Source organism: Chelonoidis abingdonii, chromosome 1 (assembly GCF_003597395.2).
Source record: "Chelonoidis abingdonii isolate Lonesome George chromosome 1, CheloAbing_2.0, whole genome shotgun sequence".
NCBI lineage: Eukaryota > Metazoa > Chordata > Testudines > Testudinidae > Chelonoidis > Chelonoidis abingdonii.
The window spans coordinates 8,660,169-8,678,860 of NC_133769.1; the positions used below are offsets into that span (position 1 = coordinate 8,660,169).

General features: G+C 54.9%; 1 protein-coding gene across 2 annotated transcripts; it reads right to left on the minus strand.

Moving 5' to 3' along the window:
* Nucleotides 1-594: 594 nt before the first annotated feature.
* On the minus strand, nucleotides 595-18,491 carry ARSA (arylsulfatase A). 2 transcript variants are annotated; one of them, XM_032803427.2, is made up of 9 exons: nucleotides 18,415-18,491; nucleotides 17,681-18,021; nucleotides 9,286-9,526; nucleotides 7,161-7,379; nucleotides 6,640-6,809; nucleotides 5,775-5,899; nucleotides 5,227-5,354; nucleotides 4,631-4,733; nucleotides 595-4,489 (listed from the first exon to the last, which is right to left on the minus strand). In XM_032803427.2, the coding sequence occupies exons 2-9, from the start codon at nucleotides 17,908-17,910 to the stop codon at nucleotides 4,185-4,187; spliced, it is 1,521 nt and encodes a 506-aa protein (XP_032659318.1). In that variant the 5' UTR covers nucleotides 17,911-18,021; nucleotides 18,415-18,491; the 3' UTR covers nucleotides 595-4,184. The 2 variants fall into 2 exon arrangements, with proteins under 2 accessions (XP_032659318.1, XP_074920066.1); XM_075063965.1 differs by lacking the exon at nucleotides 18,415-18,491 and having other exon boundaries at nucleotides 17,681-18,038.
* Nucleotides 18,492-18,692: the final 201 nt, after the last annotated feature.

The window sequence follows — 18,692 nt, forward strand, 5'->3', positions numbered from 1 at the left end:
AGCATGTCTGGCCAGCTCCAAACCGTGTCCACACCCGACATGGAAGATGTACATTGTAGGGTGGCTCAGTCGTCCCTTCCTCTCTGGGTCGGAGGGAGAGCACACTGCATAACTATACACATACTTACTCCAGAGATGGAATTGAGAGAATCGCAGAACCGCACCTGTGGCGTGGTGCAAACTGTCAAACAAATCACAGATGACTGTCCAATCTATGCTCATCCTGGAGGCAGCAGAGCCCTTCACATGGCTACCCCCTCAGCTCTGGATAGGATAAGAGCCCTTACGATCCAGCCATTGCATTTACTGGTTCACTATCACCACACGAAAGAATAATTCCAACTAGTGTGTTGTTATTCTGGCCAGGCCAGGCCTGCACTGGTTCACAGCCTTTGTTCACACTGCTAGTTATGCCTACGGATCCAGCAAGACTACATGGGCTACTGCAAGCCCCACTCTTCCCCTCTGTGGGCTACAATTTACACACCCCACCGCCCAATCCCTTATCTTCTGCACATGCACAATGGACACCTATTCGCTGCTTCCCAGTTTACTGGCATCGCTTTAGCTCAACACAAGGCACCTGGACGTGTCTACAGTAAAACCAGATCTCAGTTTATTTAACAGAACTCGGGTTACAGATTTGAATAAAAGTAAGGAAAAGAGTTTGGAAACATGAGGTTACAGGTAGAAGAAAAACATAAAATGTAACCTAGAGTCTGTACTTGTCAGCGAGTCCCCTTCCTGTCTAAGCAGGCATTTGTCATCCTGTAATTAGTGTGTCCAGTTCAGAAAGCGGGGATCCACTTTTCAGGGGACACTCCCCCGGCAGAGAGCCCTCCGTAATGGATAACATCTTGTGCCCTTTCTTCTCCTCCTATACATCCTCCGACTTGGTCTTTCTTCATGATCAGCAGCTCAGCCCTGAGGGTCCCTGTGGCAGTCTCTCTCCCTGGGGTTCTTTTGTCTGTCAATGCTGCGGCCTGGATCCAGTCCAGACTGTACATACAGCTCTGAGCTGGGTAGGAAAGCACTGATTGGTCTCACTCTTGAGTTTGCCAAGACCCATCCCACCACAGACGGTGTGCTTCTGCCCCAGTAGTGGTGGAACTTTACATCTCAGAATATTTCCCGTACAAATGTCCTGCAAGACCCAAGGCAATCAGCTAGCTTAGCTCAGCAGTGACCACACATGACCTGCTGTAATAAGCCTCTGTCCCAAATCTGGACCTTAGCGTCCAAAATCTGGGTGCTTAGCATGAAACTCCCCCAAGCTTAATAACCAGCTTGGATCTGACCTTGCTGCCACCATCCAAAATTTCCAGGGTTTTGGCCCCCTTCTGGTCTCCCCAAACCTTCTCTGGAGAGACCCTCAAGACTCAGAGATTCTGAGTCTCACAACAAAGGGAAAGTAAACTCCTCCCCTTGTCTCCTCTTTATCTCATCCCCAGCTCTCCCTCCCTGGGTTATCCTGGGCGATACTGTACTTAACTCCTTGAATGCAAAACAGAGAGGGCAATTTACCTTCCCCCCTCTTTCCTCCCCTGAGGCTTTGCATTCAAACCTAGTCAAGCTAACACAAAGAGATTTTCCCCCTCCTTCGTTCCCTTAGCCTTAACCAGAGAAAAACCTCAAACAGATTTAAAAAGGACTTATATAAACAAAAGAAGAAAAGAAAAAACAATAACTCCTGCATCAAGATGACATATTACAGGGCTATGCTTAAGAAATTGAACAAACATCCGATTCAAACAGAGATATCCAATTTGAAACATTCAGCAAGATACACACATGTAAAACAAAATAACAATATACACCCTATTGCTTTCCTTTTTCTACTCACAACTTGTAACAGAAGGGTTAGAAAAGCTGGAGATAAAAAAAAAAAAACACTCTTCCCTCATAGCCGAGAGAACTAAAACAGAACAGAACCAAAGACAAAAAAAACCCCAGAAATTCCCCCCTCCACTTTGAAAAAATCTGGTTTCCTGATGCGATCCTCTGCAGCGTGTTTGGTTCCCTTGTTAACCTTTACAGGTAAAAAAGAAACATTAACCCTTAGCTATCTATTTATGACAGCCTGCCCCCCTTCCCGGTAAAGCATGAGAAGCTGGTAAAGCCCGGAGGGGTACATGCCTGTCTGGCATCGTGTTCATATCTCGTACCTGGCCCTTCTCTGCAGGTGCCAGCCGCTTCTCCTTCCTGAGATCCCAAGCAGCTGCTTAGGCCCTCCTTGGCTGGGTCTTACCCTGCTCTTCTCACGCACTCACTCCGCGCGCAGGAGCACTGCCAAAAGGCTCAGGACCAGCTCTGGGCTGCGGAAACCCTGGCTCCTTGGCCTGCGTGCCACACAGCCTGGTCACACTGCCCCAGACTGCAAACACCAGCTGAAGCCTGGGGGCAGGCCATGCCATGGACTCGTTCCTTCATTTCACTCTTTTAAACAAGCACAGTTCATCTCCCAGAGACGCATGTGGCTGCATCCACGCAGGTGAGGGACTTGCCCCAGAGCTTCTCCCACAGCTACTCTCCTGACTGCACGAGTCACTTGTCAAGTTCCCCTCCACAGGCTCAGGGCAAGCACCCCAGCTGCTGCTGCTGGCCCTTATCCTAGTGTCGCACCCTACCATCCAACCGTCTGCGCAGTAATTATATGGCTTGGCCTCGTTTTGTGCCAGGGCCCAGGGACTCCAGCCAGTCCCCCAGAGCTAGCCATGCTCCACTCCCTGGACTGTCTCTGCCGTCCCAGCCGGTCTGGTACCGCCGCCCCATAGCTGGCTGCATTGTGGTGTAGGCTCGGAGGGCGTGCCCGCTATGTTGTTCCAGAGATCCAGTAGTGGACTTCCTAGAGGGCTCCCTGACTCTCAGTAGGCGCCCCAGCGGGAGTAGAGTTGAGGTTGTGTGTCAATAATAGCCAGACTTCTCAGGTCGGTAGCAGTAGAGATCCTGTGCACTTAATAGACCTAACAGACGCTTTGGAGCATGAAGCTTTCGTGGTGAATACCCACTTTGTCAGATGCATGTAGTGGAAATTCCAGGGCAGTATATATATGCTTAGCAAGGCAAGCTAGAGATAACGAGTTAGTTCAATCAGGAGGAATGAGTGCCCTGTTCTAGCCATTTTCCTGCTTATTCCATAGAGACTGTCCAGTTTGGCTGATGTACATAGCAGAGGGGCAATTGCTGCATATGATGCATATATGACACTTGGTGGACTCAGTGAAATGAACGGTGATGGTATTGCTGATCTGATAACGGTTCATTCATCTGCACGTCACCAATGTCATATACGCCATCATATGCCGCCAATGCCCTCTCTTGCTATGTACATTCAGCACAAACTGGACATCTCTATGGAAGAGGATAAATGGACACAAATCAATATTAGGAATGGGCAATATAGAAAACCTGTAAGGCGAAGCACTTCAGTCTCCCTGGACACACAATGGCAGACCTTAAGGTGGCCCTCCTGCCAGCAAAAAAAACCAGGACCAGACTGTCAAAGAGAAACTGCTGAGCTCCAGTTCATCTGCAAATTTTGACACGTCAGCTCAGATTAACAAAGACGTTGAATGGCTTGCCAACTCAAAACCAGTTCTCCTCTCTTGGTTTCATACCTCAGCTGCTAGAACAGGCCTGCATCCTCCCTGATTGAACTAACCTCGTTATCTCTAGCTTGCTTGCTAGCATATGGTATACCTGCCCTGGAAATTTCCACTACATGCATCTGACGAAGTGGGTATTCACCCATGAAAGCTCATGCTCCAAAACGTCTGTTAGTCTATAAGGTGCCACAGGATTCTCTGCTGCTTTTACAGATCCAGACTAACACGGCTATCCCTCTGATACAGTGCAGAGGTAAAACACTCCACTCCCCAGGAACTTGCACGAGTGCCCCTTCCCCTCCTAGCAGCTCACCCTCATCCCCATGCAGCCAGCACATAGGAACCTCAGCGTCAGGCCTGAAGAGCAGGAGTCTGGGGGCAGCTCCAATGGCCAGGGAAGCACCCCAACGCAGCACACCCAGCTGCTGGCAGGTTTGGGGAGAGCAGCGGGGAGCCCAGCGTGGGGATTTTAGAGAGTGGTAGCAGAGAGATGGGCACAGCAGCAGGAGGCTTTCAACGAGCAGGGGGATTCCAGGCAGTGGCGAAAGGAGAATTAGAGGGTGCAATGCAGCAGGCAGATTAGGGGCAGTGGCAACAGGAGGGCTTGGGGGTGCAGCGGGGGGCACAGCAGGGCTGGAGGGCAAGGTCAGTGCCCTTCCCTATCTGGCTTTCCCCAAACTCCATGCGCTGGTCGAAGAGCGCCTTTTGCAGCTTGATCTCCTTCAGCACCCACAGCACCTCCAGCCCCACGGCACCACCCTGCAGCAGGTTATAGTTCTCTGCAGGGTCAGCCTCCAGGTCAAAGAGCAGTGGGGGCTCGTGGGGCGTCAGGGGCGTCAGCCCATGGCAGTCCGAGTCAGGGGTCGTCCCACTGTGGAAGGCACCTGGGAGACAAATGCAAACAGCGGCTGAGGCCACCTTCACTCAGCCGGGGTCCCCAGGGCTCGGCTGGAACCACAACCAGAACCCTGACAAGGATGCAGGGAGCGGGGGCCTGCCCATTCCACCCACATAGAGGTAGCTACCTTGTGTGAAGAAATGGGCCTTGTGCTTCCCGTATCTGACGGCAAAGACGCCAAGCAGCTCGCTGGGGCTGGGCGGGTAATAGAACATCATCTGCCGGGGACTCTGTGCAAGCAACCAGAGGCAGCGTCATGCGGGGCAGTGACCGAGCCACGTATGGGGAGGAAAGGGCAGTGACTAAGCCATGGCCGGGCCAGAAGCCATGGACAGGGAAGGAGATGGGCCAGGCCACGGACAGGGGAAAGGAGACAGGAGAGGAGCTGGGCCGGGCCGGGCCAGCGGCCACAGACAGGGAAGGGGCCGGGCCAGGCACGGATCTCAGAGCCCAGGCTCTAGCCCAAGGCTGAATCCCGACACTGCAGTTTCAGAGCTCCACAGCCCAAGCCCCAGGAGCCCGCACCAGCTGAACAGTGCTCAGACTCGGTGCTGCATTTGTTATTGCAGTGAAGACAGACCGAGTCACGGACGCCCCTGGCCCACCACTCTCCCGAGCAGCGTGTGGAGCACCCACGGGCAAGGGCAGCCTGTCAGACACTGGTGCCCCCTAAACCCCCATCCTCGCAACGTGAGCGCGGCAGCACTGGCCTGGGGCACTCACCTTCCCACCTCCAAAGAGCACCGGGCTCAGGTCATAGCCGTCCAACGGGACAGTGGGGAGAGGCACCTTAGCCAGGGCAGCCAGGGTTGGCAGGACATCCAGGGTGCTGGCCATCTCGTGGGTCACACCTGGTGCCCAGGCACAGGCACAAGGAAAAAGGCTCAGGGGCCATCAATCCCCTCCCTCACACCAGCGATATCCCCCACCATCCCACAAGCAGGCTGCTACCCTCCTCCCCCCCGTCCAACCGCTTCCCGCAACCCTTCTGGCCCCTCCCTCACCCACTGCCCCCAAGCACCGCCCTGGGGCCTAGAGCAGAAGGGCTGAGGGGGCCTGGGGCAACAGCCTCCTCTGCCCAGAATTTGGGGTGCCAGGCCTACAGACACCACCCAGCCATAGGCACACATTGTTCTCCCTCCACAGGGGTGAGGCCTTTGGATCCTCTGCCCTGCCAGCCCTGCACACTCCCTGGTCATCTCCCCCGCACGCCAAGCAGGGGAGTGGGGAGGGCCCCCCCGAGCTGTAGTTTGTAGCAATGCCAGGCTTACCCGGGGAGATCCGGCCTGGCCAATAAGCCACCGCAGGCTCCCGCATCCCGCCCTCGTATGTCGTTCCCTTTCCGCACTTCAGGAGGCCCGAGCTGCCCCCACGGGCCATTCGCATGGTCTCAGGGCTGCGGGGGTGGGGAGAGCACCCATCAGCAAGCACACAGGTTAACGCTGCCCTGCCACGCTGCCCCTTCCTAGCCAGCTCCCTGCAGGCACCACAGCCCCACTGGGTATCTGTAGGGAAGGGCACCACTGGGCTGGCAAAGACCCTTGGCTCTCGGGTCCCACAGGCGGCTCTGGCCGAGGAGCGCAGGCAGGACAGGACAGTGGGCGTCCAGAGGGAGCCTGGAGGGAGGTTCATGTTCCAGCACCAGGCTGGGGATGTCCCTTGCCTGGGAAGTGGGGGTGTGGGTGGGGCCTTCCCCGCTCTAGTGCTCCTCTCCCCCTGCACTGCCCCAAGAGGGAGCTGTGGGGGTGGGGCAGGCTAGAGGGAGGGGGGAGCACTCTGAGCAGCCCAACAACTTGCAAGTTATGGCGTTGATCTGATTCATGTCATTCCAAATGTCCGTGTCACCCCCCGCCCCAAGGACCCGATCCCCACCTGCCCCAATCCCCACAGCACCCCCTGAAACCTCAGCCCTCAAGCACCCCAAATCCCCCTGCCCCAAACACCCCCAAAACCTCCTTGTTCTATCTCTACCTACCCACAACCTCCCCAGCACCTCCCAAATCCCCCTGCCTCATCCCATCCCCCCCAGCATCCCCATATCCCTGAGAGTCCCACTCCCACCCCGGACCCCACGCTCAGCCCCACAGCCTCCCGTCCCTGGCAGGAGGGGGGGCTCCTCAGCTCACTCACACTCACCCATTGTCCGCAGTGAAGAAGACCAGTGTGTTCCCCTCCAAGCCATTCTCCTGCAGTGCCTGGAGCAGGAGCCCCACTGAGCCATCAAACTCCATGAGGGCGTCCCCAAAGGGGCCCCGCAGCGACTGGCCCACGTACTCCTGGCTCCCAAACTGAGGGTAGTGGGTGTGCTGGACAAAGGAGCAGCCAGTGAGAGGGGATCCCTGCAGCAGACGGCAGAGCCAGGACCAGCCACCTCTCCCAGCAGAGCCAGGGGCTGCTAGGCTGGAGAGGAAGCTGGGAGGGCTTTTCCCTTCCTCCAGGAACCAAGCGGGGGCCATCCATCATGGCCAATGCTCTGTGCTGCAGGTTGGGGGGTAAAGGTGTCCCCTTGCCCTGCCCCCCAGTATCTCTAGGCCTACCCACCACCACCCCAGGCCATGCCCAGCCTCCCCAGCACATCCAAGTGTCCACAAGTACCCTCTATCCTGGCCAACCCCCAGGTCCCATCTCCACCCCAGGCTGCCTGCCCTGGCACGTACATGGGAGGCATAGTAGAGAAAGAAGGGGTGGTCCCGGCGGGCGCAGTCAGCAATGAAGTCGCGAGAGAACTTGTTGTATAGCGGCACCAGCTGGGGGAAGGCAAGCGGCTGCTGCAGGATGCTCTGGTTTAGGAGCAGTGGGACAGGCACCACGCCCTGGTCACATGTCCCAAAGCACTTGGTGTCTGGGGGGAAGCAGGTGAGATTCTGGCAGGGGCCCTGAAGTGTGAGGAGAGATGCTTTGTTCTGTATCCCCGCCTGGTGGCCAGCAGGGTACCAGCCCCACACCTCAGCTCCAACCCCTGATATGCAGGCTCCTTCCCTTCCCACGCCCCAGTACCCCAAGGACAAGGACAAGGCTCAACTCCCACCCAATGACCAGTTCATACCCCGCAAATCACTCTGGAGAGTGGCAGTCCTCACGTCTCCCCATGTGGCCCGGACCCCATCCTGCCCTATAGGAACTCCTTCTCCACAGCACCCCACAACCCAACCCTTCCCCAGGGGCCAGGACCCCATTTCCCCTACAGCAACCCCTTCCCCACAGCACCCCTGTGATAAAGTGGGATTCTTAATGTTTCCTCTGAATACTGTGTGGGTGCCTCAGTTTCTGGTTGACACACTGTCACCTGGCAACTAATGGCCTGGGCCCTTCCCCCCTGCAAGGGGATGCTAAAGGTGAGGGAGAACAAAGATCAGGTGACCTCCTGGCCCGGGAAAGAGACAAAGGCCAGAAAGGAGGGGCTGGAGGGGGTTCAATTGGGAGCTGGCTGGGGATGAGGGGTGAGTGCAGACGAGGTTGTCTGGCTCGCTGGGCCCCAGAATGGACCCAGCTGAGGGGTCCCATTCGCTGTACCTACAAGCTCTGATTTAGACCGTGCTCCTGTCATCTAATAAACCTCTGCTTTACTGGCTGGCTGAGAGTCACGTCTGACTGCAAAGCGAAGCAGGGGTGCGTGCAGGACCCTCTGGTTTCCCTAGGACCCCACCTGGGCAGACTCGCTGTGGGAAGCACACGGAGGGGCAGAGGATGCTGAATGCTCCAAGGAGAGACCCAGGAGGTGAAGCCGTGTGAGCTTCTTGCCCTGAACAAGTCTGCTCCAAGGGAGAGGAGGCTCCCCAAAGTCCTGACTGGCTTTGACAACCCCAAACCCAATCCTTCCCAGGGGCCTGGATCCCATCCCGCCCTACAGCAACCTGCATTCCCCTCTCCCCCATAGCACCCCAAACCCAACACTTCTCCAGGGGCCCAAGGACTAGATCCCCACTAACCCAGGCACTGTCTCCCCCTCGCTGCCCCGACACCTCACAGGGACGAGGCCCCATTATTCCTTTTGTGCAGCACGCTAAGGACTGGCCAGGCACCTCCCCTGCTCTTCCGGGAAATGTAAACACTTCTGGGTTATTGGCATACACTGACCCCACCAGGAAAGGGGGAGCCCAGCCTCACATCCAACTGCCCTCCAGACACCGACCCAGCCATCCCTCCCAATCCCATTCACCCAGCCCATGCCCGCCTCCAGTCTCTCACCCACACTGCCCCCATTCACCCAGCCTGTGCCCCCCAAAGACAGATACAGCCTGCCTCACCCATCCCCCAAGACACTGATCCAACCAACCCTCCCAACCCCCATTCACTTAGCATATGCCTCAAGAAACTGACCCAACGTGCCCGTCCCAGCCCCATATCAATGCAGCCCATACCCCCCTCCAGCCACTGACCCGCCTAGCCCCCCCATTCACCTGCCCCCAGTCACTGACCCAACAATCCCTTCCAACCCCTATCCACCCAGCCCCTGCATCCCCCAGACACAGACACAGCCTGTCTCTCTCAGCCCCCACTTTAGAGAGATCCAAACCCAGCATGGCCCAGCCTCCTGCCAGCCCAGCCACGCCACCAGCGCCCCATTCAGCTCCCCTCTTGCCCCCATGGCACAGCCTGGATCCCCTCCCAGCCACCATCAGCCTTCTGACCCAGCTCCCTCAGGCACCACCCCAATTCAGCCCCCAGCCTCCTGTTGCCCCCGACACTGTACTGATCCCTGCCCGGCCCCTAGACATGCTCCCAGCACTGCCAGGAGGCCAGGACACCCCCCAGACCTGTGCCCCAGGACGCCAGACTCACCTGGTCATGGGAGTACGGCACCCCCAGGAAGTGGTCAAAGCCCTGGTGGATGGGCAGGAAGGAGCCATTGGCCCCCAGTCCCAGGTGCCATTTGCCGACCATGGCTGTGGCATAGCCTCGAGCCTTCAGCACCTCCGCGACGGTGACTTCGGACAGCGGGAGGCCTCCCCGGGAGCCGGGGTAGAACACGCCGGGGTAAACCCCAGAGCGTGTCTGGTACCGACCCGTCAGCAGGGCCGCCCTGAGGATGAGAGGAGCCCAGAAAAGCTGGAGCAGCCAGGGAAGTCCTGTGCCCACGCCCATAGGGGCTGCCAAGCTCCCGGCCCAGTCCGAGGGGAAGGAGCCTAGTCGAGCCCCTGGAGCACGGGGGGAGTGTGTGCAAACTTTTTGTCCCAAGGGCCACATCTGGGTGGGGAAATTGCATGCAGGGCCATGAATGTAGGGATGGGGCGCAGGAGGGGGTGCAGTGTGCAGGAAGGGGCTCGGGGCAAGGGGTTGGGGCACAAGAGGGGGAATGAAGTGCAGGAGGGGGCTCAGGACAGGAGTTTGGGATGCAGGCATGGGGTGTGGCATGGGGCTCAGGGCAGGGGGCTCAGGGCATGGAGGACTCAAGGTAGGGGTTTGGGGTGCAGGGTGAAGGAGGGATTTGGGGTGCAGGCTCCAGCCCGGCGCCGCTTACCTTAAGCAACTCTGGGATGCAGTGGGGCTAAGGCAGGCTCCCTGCCTGCCCTGGCCCCGTGCTGCTCCCAGAAGCGGCCAGCAACACGTAACTGCAGCCGCGGGAGGGATGGGGAGCAGAGGGCTCCGCGCGCTGCCCTCGCCCGCAGTACCTCCTCCGAAGCTCCCATTGGCCATGATTCCCGTTCACGGCCAATAGGAGCTGCTGGGGGCAATCCTGCAGGCTGGATCCAAAGCCCTGACTGGCTGGATCCGGCCCATGAACCATAGTTTATCCACCCCTGCCCTGGAGGGAGGTTGTTCAATGGTACCAACCACCACATGGTAAGGGAAGCCAGCCAGCCTTACGCCAGCCTCAGAAAAGTCAAGGAGCAGGTCCTCAAAGGAATCAATTCTGAAGCATTTAGATGAGAGGAAAGTGATCAGGGAACAGTCAGCATGGATTCACCAAGGGCAAGTCATGCCTAACCAACCTGATTGCCTCTATAATGAATAACTGGCTCTGTGGATTGAGGGGAAAGCAGTGGATGTGTTATTCCTTGACTCAGCAAAGCTTTTGATATGGTTCCCACAGTATACTTGCCGGCAAAGTTACAGAAGTATGTGGCTGGATGAATAGACTATAAGGTGAATAGAAAGCTGGCTAGATCGCGGCTCAGCGGTAGTGATCAACGGCTCCGCATGTCCAGTTGGCAGCTGGCATCAAGCAGAGGTGCCCGCAGAGGGTCGGTCCTGGCGCCAGTTTTGTTCATCAATCTTTTCATTAATGATCTGGAGGATGGTGTGGACAGCACCCTCAGCAAGTTTGCAGATGACACCAAACTTGGAGCAGTGGGTAGATACGCTGGAGGGTAGGGATAGGATACAGAGGGACCTAGACAATTAGAGGACTGGGCAAAAGAAACCTGATGAGGTTCAACAAGGACAAGTGCAGAGTCCTGCACTTCGGAAGGAAGAATCCATGAACTGCTACAGACTAGGGACCAAATGGCTAGGCAGCAGGTCGGCAGAAAAGGACCTAGGGGTTCACAGTGGACGAGGAAGCTGGATATGAGTCAAAGCTGTATGCCCTTGTTGCCAGAAGGCTAACGCAGCATTTGGGCTGTATAAGTAGGGGCATTGCCAGCCCAGATCAAGGGACGTGATCATTCCCCTCTATTCGATATTGGCGAGGCCTCATCTGGAGTATTGTGTTCAGTTTGGGCCTCACGCTACAAAAAGAATGTGGAAAAATTGCAGAGTCCAGGTTGAGCGGCACAAAAAATGATTAGGGGGCTGGAGCACCCATGACTTATGAGGAGAGGCTGAGAAAACTGGGATTACGTTTAGTCTGCAGAAGAAAAAGAATATGGAGGGAGTTGATGTCTGCTTTTCAACTACCTGAAAGGCGGTTGCAAAGAGGATGGATCTAGACTGTCTCAGTGGTACCAGATGACAGAACAAGAGTAATCGTCTCAAGTTTGGCAGTGGGGGAGGCTTAGGTTGGATATTAGGAAAAACTTTTTCACTAGGAGGGTGGTGAAGCACTGAATGGGCTCCTTAGGCGAAGTGGTGGAATCTCCTTCCTTAGAAGGTTTTTAAGTCAGGCTTGACAAAGCCTTGGTTGGGATGATTTAGTTGGGGACTGGTCCTGCTTTGAGCAGGGTTGGACTAGATGACCTCCTGAGGTCCCTTTCAACCGCTGATTATTCTATGATTCTAGACTCGTTATCTATGGTTCTGAACTACTAGGTACGCTCAGCCAAGAGCCTTCCAAAGACACCCGACAAGAACAAACTGTGCATTGGACTCCACACAGTCATTTTATAGAGATGAACATGGGGGTGTAGGGTGTTCCCAACAGGTATGAACGTCACAACACTGTCCTGGGTTTTGCTTTCCCAGCATTGTCTTCTGTGCCAGGGAAGATAATGGAGCAACTAATTAAAGAAATCATCTGCAAAACACTTGGTGAAGGTGGTAAGGTGATAGGGAATAGCCAGCATGGATTTGTAAAGAACAAATCGTGTCAAACCAATCTGATAGCTTTCTTGATAGGATAACGAGTGCCTGTGTGTGATAAGGGAGAAGCAGTGGATGTGGGTATACCTAGACTTTAGTAAGGCATTTGATACGGTCTCGCATGATATTCTTATCAATAAACTAGGCAAATACAATTTAGAATGGGGCTAGTATAAGGTGGGTGCATAACTGGCTGGATAACCGTACTCAGAGAGGGTTATTAATGGCTCCCAATCCTGCTGGAAAGTATAACAAGTGGAGTTCCGCAGGGGTCTGTTTTGGGACCGGCTCTGTTCAATATCTTCATCAACAACTTAGATGTTGGCATAGAAAGTAGGCTTATTAAGTTTGCAGACGATACCAAACTGGGAGGGATTGCAACTGCTTTGGAGAGACAGGGTCAAAATTCAAAATGATCTGGACAAATTGGAGAAATGGTCTGAGGTAAACCGGATGAAGTTCAATAAAGACAAATGCAAAGTGCTCCACTTAGGAAGGAACAATCAGTTTCACACATACAAACTGGGAAGAGACTGTCTAGGAAGGAGTATGGCAGCAAAGAGATCTAGGGGTCATAGTGGACCACAAGCTAAATATGAGTCAACATGTGATACTGTTGCAAAAAAAGCAAACGTGATTCTGGGATGCATTAACAGGTGTGTTGTAAACAAGACATGAGAAGTCATTCTTCCACTCTACTCTGCGCTGGTTAGGCCTCAACTGGAGTATTGTGTCCAGTTCTGGGCACCGCATTTCAAGAAGATGTGGAGAAACTGGAGAGGGTCCAGAGAAGAGCAACAAGAATGATTAAAGGTCTTGAGAACATGACCTATGAAGGAAGGCTGAAAGAATTGGGTTTGTTTAGTTTGGAAAAGAGAAGACTGAGAGGGGACATGATAACAGTTTTCAGGTATCTAAAAGGGTGTCATCAGGAGGAGGAGAAAACTTGTTCACCTTAGCCTCTAATGATAGAACAAGAACGCAATGGGCTTAAACTGCAGCAAGGGAGATTTAAGTTGGACATTAGGAAAAATTCCTAAGTGTCAGGGTAGTTAAACACTGGAATAAATTGCCTAGGGAGGTTGTGGAATCTCCGTCTCTGGAGATATTTTAAGAGTAGGTTAGATAAATGTCTATCCGGGATGGTCTAGACAGTATTTGGTCCTGCCATGAGGGCAGGGGACTGGACTCGATGACTTCTCGAGGTCTCTTCCAGTCCTAGAGTCTATGAATCTAAGAGCTTATCGTCTGTTTCCAGACAGATATTTGGTTTTACCATCACTGACCTAAAAGCCTTTTTCTTGCCACTTCTGTGAAATCTCCAATCCCCTTTGTGTCACTTCACCTGTCCACGTGTGACAGCCAGGCCATCCACATCACCAAAGAGTTGGTGCAGACCATTGAGTCACCCACCTGTTCTGGAATCATACCACGTTACCCGTGGCCATGTTAGAGTCCCAGGGATCACATCTCTCCCTGCCTTAGGCCAGCACTGATCTCACTGGGGATGGTATTGAACCCACTCTGAATGGTAAATACACAACTGGACCATCCTTACCAGGGATCACAAATAGCTGCGCTGCAGCCCACAGGCCATTCCAGGATATGCGACTATGTGCCGCCTTCTCCCCTACAGGACTATTCCCACCTTAAAATATCTTCCCTGCACTGCCTTTCCAGCTCCAGCCGGCTTCCTGCAGCCTGCTCCTAAGCCCTCACCCTGCCAGTTCCATACTGTCATTCCTTAGAGGATGCACACGCCCCACCTCTCCCTCTGCACCAGCACCGCAAAATCCCCACCAGCTCCACACCATCGTGCACGACACACTGTGCACGCCTCATCTCTCCCTCTTCACTGTCGCCACAAACTCCCCACCAGTTCTACACCTCCATGCACCATATGCTGCGCATGCTCCATCTCTCCCTCTGCACCAGCACCGCAAAATCCCCGCCAGCTCCACACCATCGTGCACCACACACTGTGCACATCCCATCTCTCCCTCTCCACCATCACCACAAACTCCCCACCAGTTCTGCACCTCCATGCACCATATGCTGCGCATGCTCCATCTCTCCCTCTGCACCAGCACTGCAAAATCCCCGCCAGCTCCACACCATCGTGCACCACACACTGTGCACGTCCCATCTCTCCCTCTCCACCATCGCCACAAACTCCCCGCCGGCTCCACACCGCCATGCCCCACACACTGCGCATGCCCCATCTCTCACACTACACTAGCGCTGCAAACTCCCTACTAGCTCCCCACAGATGTGCCCCACACACTGCACATGTCCCATCTCTCCCTCTCCACTGTTGCCACAAACTCTCTGCTGGCTCCACACCACCATGCACCACATGCTGCGCACGCCCCATCTCTCACTCTGCACCAGCTCCACACCACCATGCACCACACGTTGCACACGTCCCATCTCTCCCTCTGCACTCGCGCTGGAAACTCTCACAATCAAACAGTTTAGGCCCCTCTCTAGGTCGTCTTACCATGGCTCAGAAGGTTCCAGCCTTCACACAATGCTGGGAAAGCAAAACCCAAGACAGCGTTGTGATATTCGGTACCTAGCAGGAACACCCTACACCCCCATGTTCATCTTTATAAAGTGACTGTGTGGTGTCCAATGCAAAGTTTGTTCTGTCAGGTGTCTTTGGAAGGCTCATGATGCACTGAGCATTGTTGTTATAGCAATCATTGTTACAGTAATGTTATAGGTCAGGAGTCAGCAACCTTTCAGAAGTGGGGTGCTGAGACTTCATTCATTCACTACATTTTAATGTTTTTAGAAGGTCTGTTTCTATAAGTCTAATATATAATTAACTATTGTTGTATATAAAGTAAATAAGGTTTTTAAAATGTTTAAGAAACTTCATTTAAAATTAAATTAAAACGCAGAGCCCCCTCGGACCGGTGGCCAGAACCTGGGCAGTGTGAGTGCCATTGAAAATCAGCATGCGTGCCATAGGTTGCCTACCCACGTTATAGGTTATAATTTCATGTATATAGTTATGAGGCTGAAAATGTATCCTCATGGCTTAAAACAAGCCCAGGTAAAAACCCTCTAAGAGCAGAGAGGCAGCTCACACCTCATCAAGGTCTGTATGGGACAAACCCAGCCCAACCTCACAGGAGCAAAAGACGCTGGCCTAGGCAGCAACAAAGGATCCGTTGGACTCTTGAGTGAGTCACTCCCCTTCCTTTGGGCTGTTTGGGACTGTGATGAGGTAATGCTGACTCCGAAGGGGGATGTGCATAACAAAGAGGGAAGAAAGGACATGATAAAAGGGAGAGATGTTTGACATGTTCTTCCTCTCTTCCACCTCCATCTACAGACACTTCTACCAAGCGACTGAAGTGCTGATCAAAGGGGAGAGCCTGGCTGAAGGGCAACCAGCCAGCCTGTGGTGAGAAGCATCTCAGTTTGTAAGGGCCCTGAAAGTGTTAAGATCAGCTTAGAATGTGTTTTGCTTTTGTTTCATTTGACCAAACACAACTTGTTATGCTGAGATTTTAAGTGATTATAAGTCAAGCTTTCATAGTTAATAAATTTGTTTGTTTGTTCTACCTGAAGCAGTGTGTTTGGTTTGAAGCCTGTCAGAGACTCTCCTTGGAATAACAAGCCTGGTACATATCAATTTCTTTGTTAAATTGATGAACTCATATAAGCTTGCAGCATCCAGCAGCCATAACTGGACACTTCAAGACGGAGGTTCCTAGGGTTGTGTCTGGGACTGGAGATATTGGCTAGTCACTCGGTTGCACAGTCCAAGGAGCAGCTTACATGCCACGAGCTGTGCGTAAACAGCCCAGGAGCTGGGGCTCTCACAGCAGAGCAGGGTTAGGCTGGCTCCCAGAGTCAAGGATTGGGATAATCTAGCAGATCACTGGTCCAGACAGCACCAGAAGGGAACATCACAAGCATCTTCTCCTCACCCTTTCTGGCAGACGTGGGGAAAGTGCCCTAAAAACACCAAGCCCAGACTCCACAAGCTCTAGTTCTCGCTCTTCCCCAGATGGATGTGAACATTTCTGCCCCTTTGTGCGAGCCAAGGTGCCATACTCTGGGGTAACTCATTCCCCCCTTGGATGTCAGCCAGCAGATCTCCCAGCATTTTACAAAGGAGGTGGGAGCTCCATGTGAGACAGGGAAGCTGAAACACAGAGCAGGGAAGGGACTTGCCCAAGATCACCCAGCAGGCCAGCTGCAGAGTCAGGAATGGAACCCAGCTCTCCTGCACCCTACTAGGACCACCCTTCACAAGGTCCCTTCAGGCTGAGCTGCGCTAGACTCCCCATCACTCATGCAGCACAGTCACAAGGCTCAGACATGTGGCCACACTGTCTGTCAAGAGCTAATTAGGTGCTAATGTAACCAACACTAGTGCCCTGCGGCTCAGTCACCCACTACAGAGAGCGATTCGTGACACTGCTACTTTGCTGGGGGGGGCGCGGGGGGGGGGGGGGAGGGGCTTTGCTCCCTAGCGCTCCAGGTTTTCCAGCCAAAGCTTGCAGGTCCATTTCCCAACTCATGCCCCAATAACCCAAATGGGGTGTCGTTCCCCTGGGCTGCACTGCCTGTAACCACTCGATCCTGCTCTGCTCCTGGAATGGACACAATTAATCTAGAGACCTGATGCTCTGCTGTGGCCTGCCATTCTCGTGTAACCCATTGGCAGTGTGTGCTGTGTCTCCTGCAGGGGCTGGTCCCCACTGAGGGTAAGAGCCTGGTCTCCCACCTCACAGGAGGAAGAAGTCTGCACTGTAAATCAGAAGACTACGAACTCAGGCTTGGTAAAAACACATACCTTGGTATGCAAGTTAGCGCCAGCACCCTGGGTGCATAGACACTGCTGAACTGTGTCCTTAGAAGGGAATTTGGGTCTTGTGCTAAGACTTGTTTTACTGATGCACTGTTATTAGACGTGGTTAACGGGAGCTACTCCTTTAAGAACAGGCTGGGACAGACAGAGACACTATGTGCAGAAAGAGAACACACTGCTTGGACAAGCTTCAGATTGCAACACTTTTGCTTCCCCCAAACAGCCTCATTCCCCCAGGTGTGACATTAGCACCGCTGGGGCCTGGCTGCCTTGGGGTTTGCTCATGAGCTGCAGAGACTCCCAGCTGGAGCGCACCAGCCTGAATCCAGCCCTGCAGGAATCCACAGCAGCTCCTGTCTAAGGGGTGTAGGTGGAAGTGAGTTGGAGTCCTGGCTCCCACGTCTCTCACACCCACACCCCACTCCTTGCACTGCACTGTGAAGTCTTCAGGCAGGGACTGTCTGCCTCCGTACAGTGCCCGGAATAAGGGAGCAGAAAGCTCCATAGCTGCTGTTCCCTACAATTCTACCTGTCGCACACACGATGGGGGAGGAGGTGAGACGATTTAACCTTTTAAACAATTTCACAATCTCAGGGCTAGCCACAGGGCTGTTCGGTCACACAGCTGCTGCCACCAGCACGGATATGCAGCTGTCTGCTCACCCTGATCCTGTCTCTGCCCCTGCTGGCAGCAAAATCACCTACAGACATTACTACCAGGCCATTTATCCCCCTCCCGCAGTTCAGTAGGGAGGACATTAGACAGGTCCCTGTGGCCCCCATTCAATTCTCTGCTGTTTCTCAGTGCCCTGCCTTCAGAGATCACCAGCCAGTTTAGTGTTCTGTCCTGAAAGGGGCTGCAGACTGGGACGAAGCTGGACCTACCGCGAGGGGCTGCAGAGTGGACAGCTGGCATAGAAGTCGGTGAATCTCAGGCCCCTGGCCGCCATCTTGTCCAGGTTTGGCGTGGCTGAGGTGGGGTGCCCATAGCTTCCCAAATCTCCAAACCCCAGGTCATCCGCAAAGATTAACAGGATGTTGGGAGGGTTTGTGGATGCAGAGAGCAAGACCAGTGGGCCCAGGGGACAGAGGAGCCAGATGCACGGCCACCTCATGTCCCCAGAGGCCCCCCGAGCATGGACAGGACTCTCTCAGCAGGCCCTCCTCTGGCCATCCAGATATCCCCAGCTGCCCACTGACCCGGGCAGGGCCTCTCCACCCACGACCTGCCAGAGAAAACAGAGTTTAGCACCCAGCAATGTCTGCACTGCATTAGCTAACTGCTTCTAGCAGCCAAGCCCAGGGCGCTCCGGGAGACAGAGCACAAGGGCTCTGCAGAGCAGGCAGCAGCAGAGCTGCCGGGAAGGGCTATGGCAGCTCCCGGAGCAGGGCAGGCGGGGCACTCTGGCCTGCACACGGGAGCGCCACGTCCGCTGCAGAAGGAAGGGGGCAGTTTGAGGCAGGCGGGCCGGGCCGGGCCGGGCCGGGCCGGGGCCCCCCCACCCCGCCGCCTGTCCCTGGATCTCGCTCTGCGCCCGGCAGCCTGCAGCGCGGCCCCTCCGAGCCAGGCCGGGGGAGCCCCTGCTCTGGCTCGCGGCCGGGGACCGGGCCGCCCTTACCGAGACTGGGCTCCTCGCAGCCTCTCCCCGGCCGGACACTCCTCCGCGCCCAGCCTGGAGTCACGTGAGCCGCGCTCAGCTGGTCGGTCACGTGTGCCCGAGGCATTCTGGAGCTGTTAGTCGCCAGCGCCGATCTCCCTTAAAGGGGCCGCGCGTGCGAGGGGCAGGTGAAGTCGGAGGGCGGAGGCGGCGGGCCTGCGCGGGGAGGGGCGGGGTCCCTGGGCTCTGGGGAGGGGGGGCACGGCCTGGGATGGGGCACGGAGTTTGGGGGCATCGCC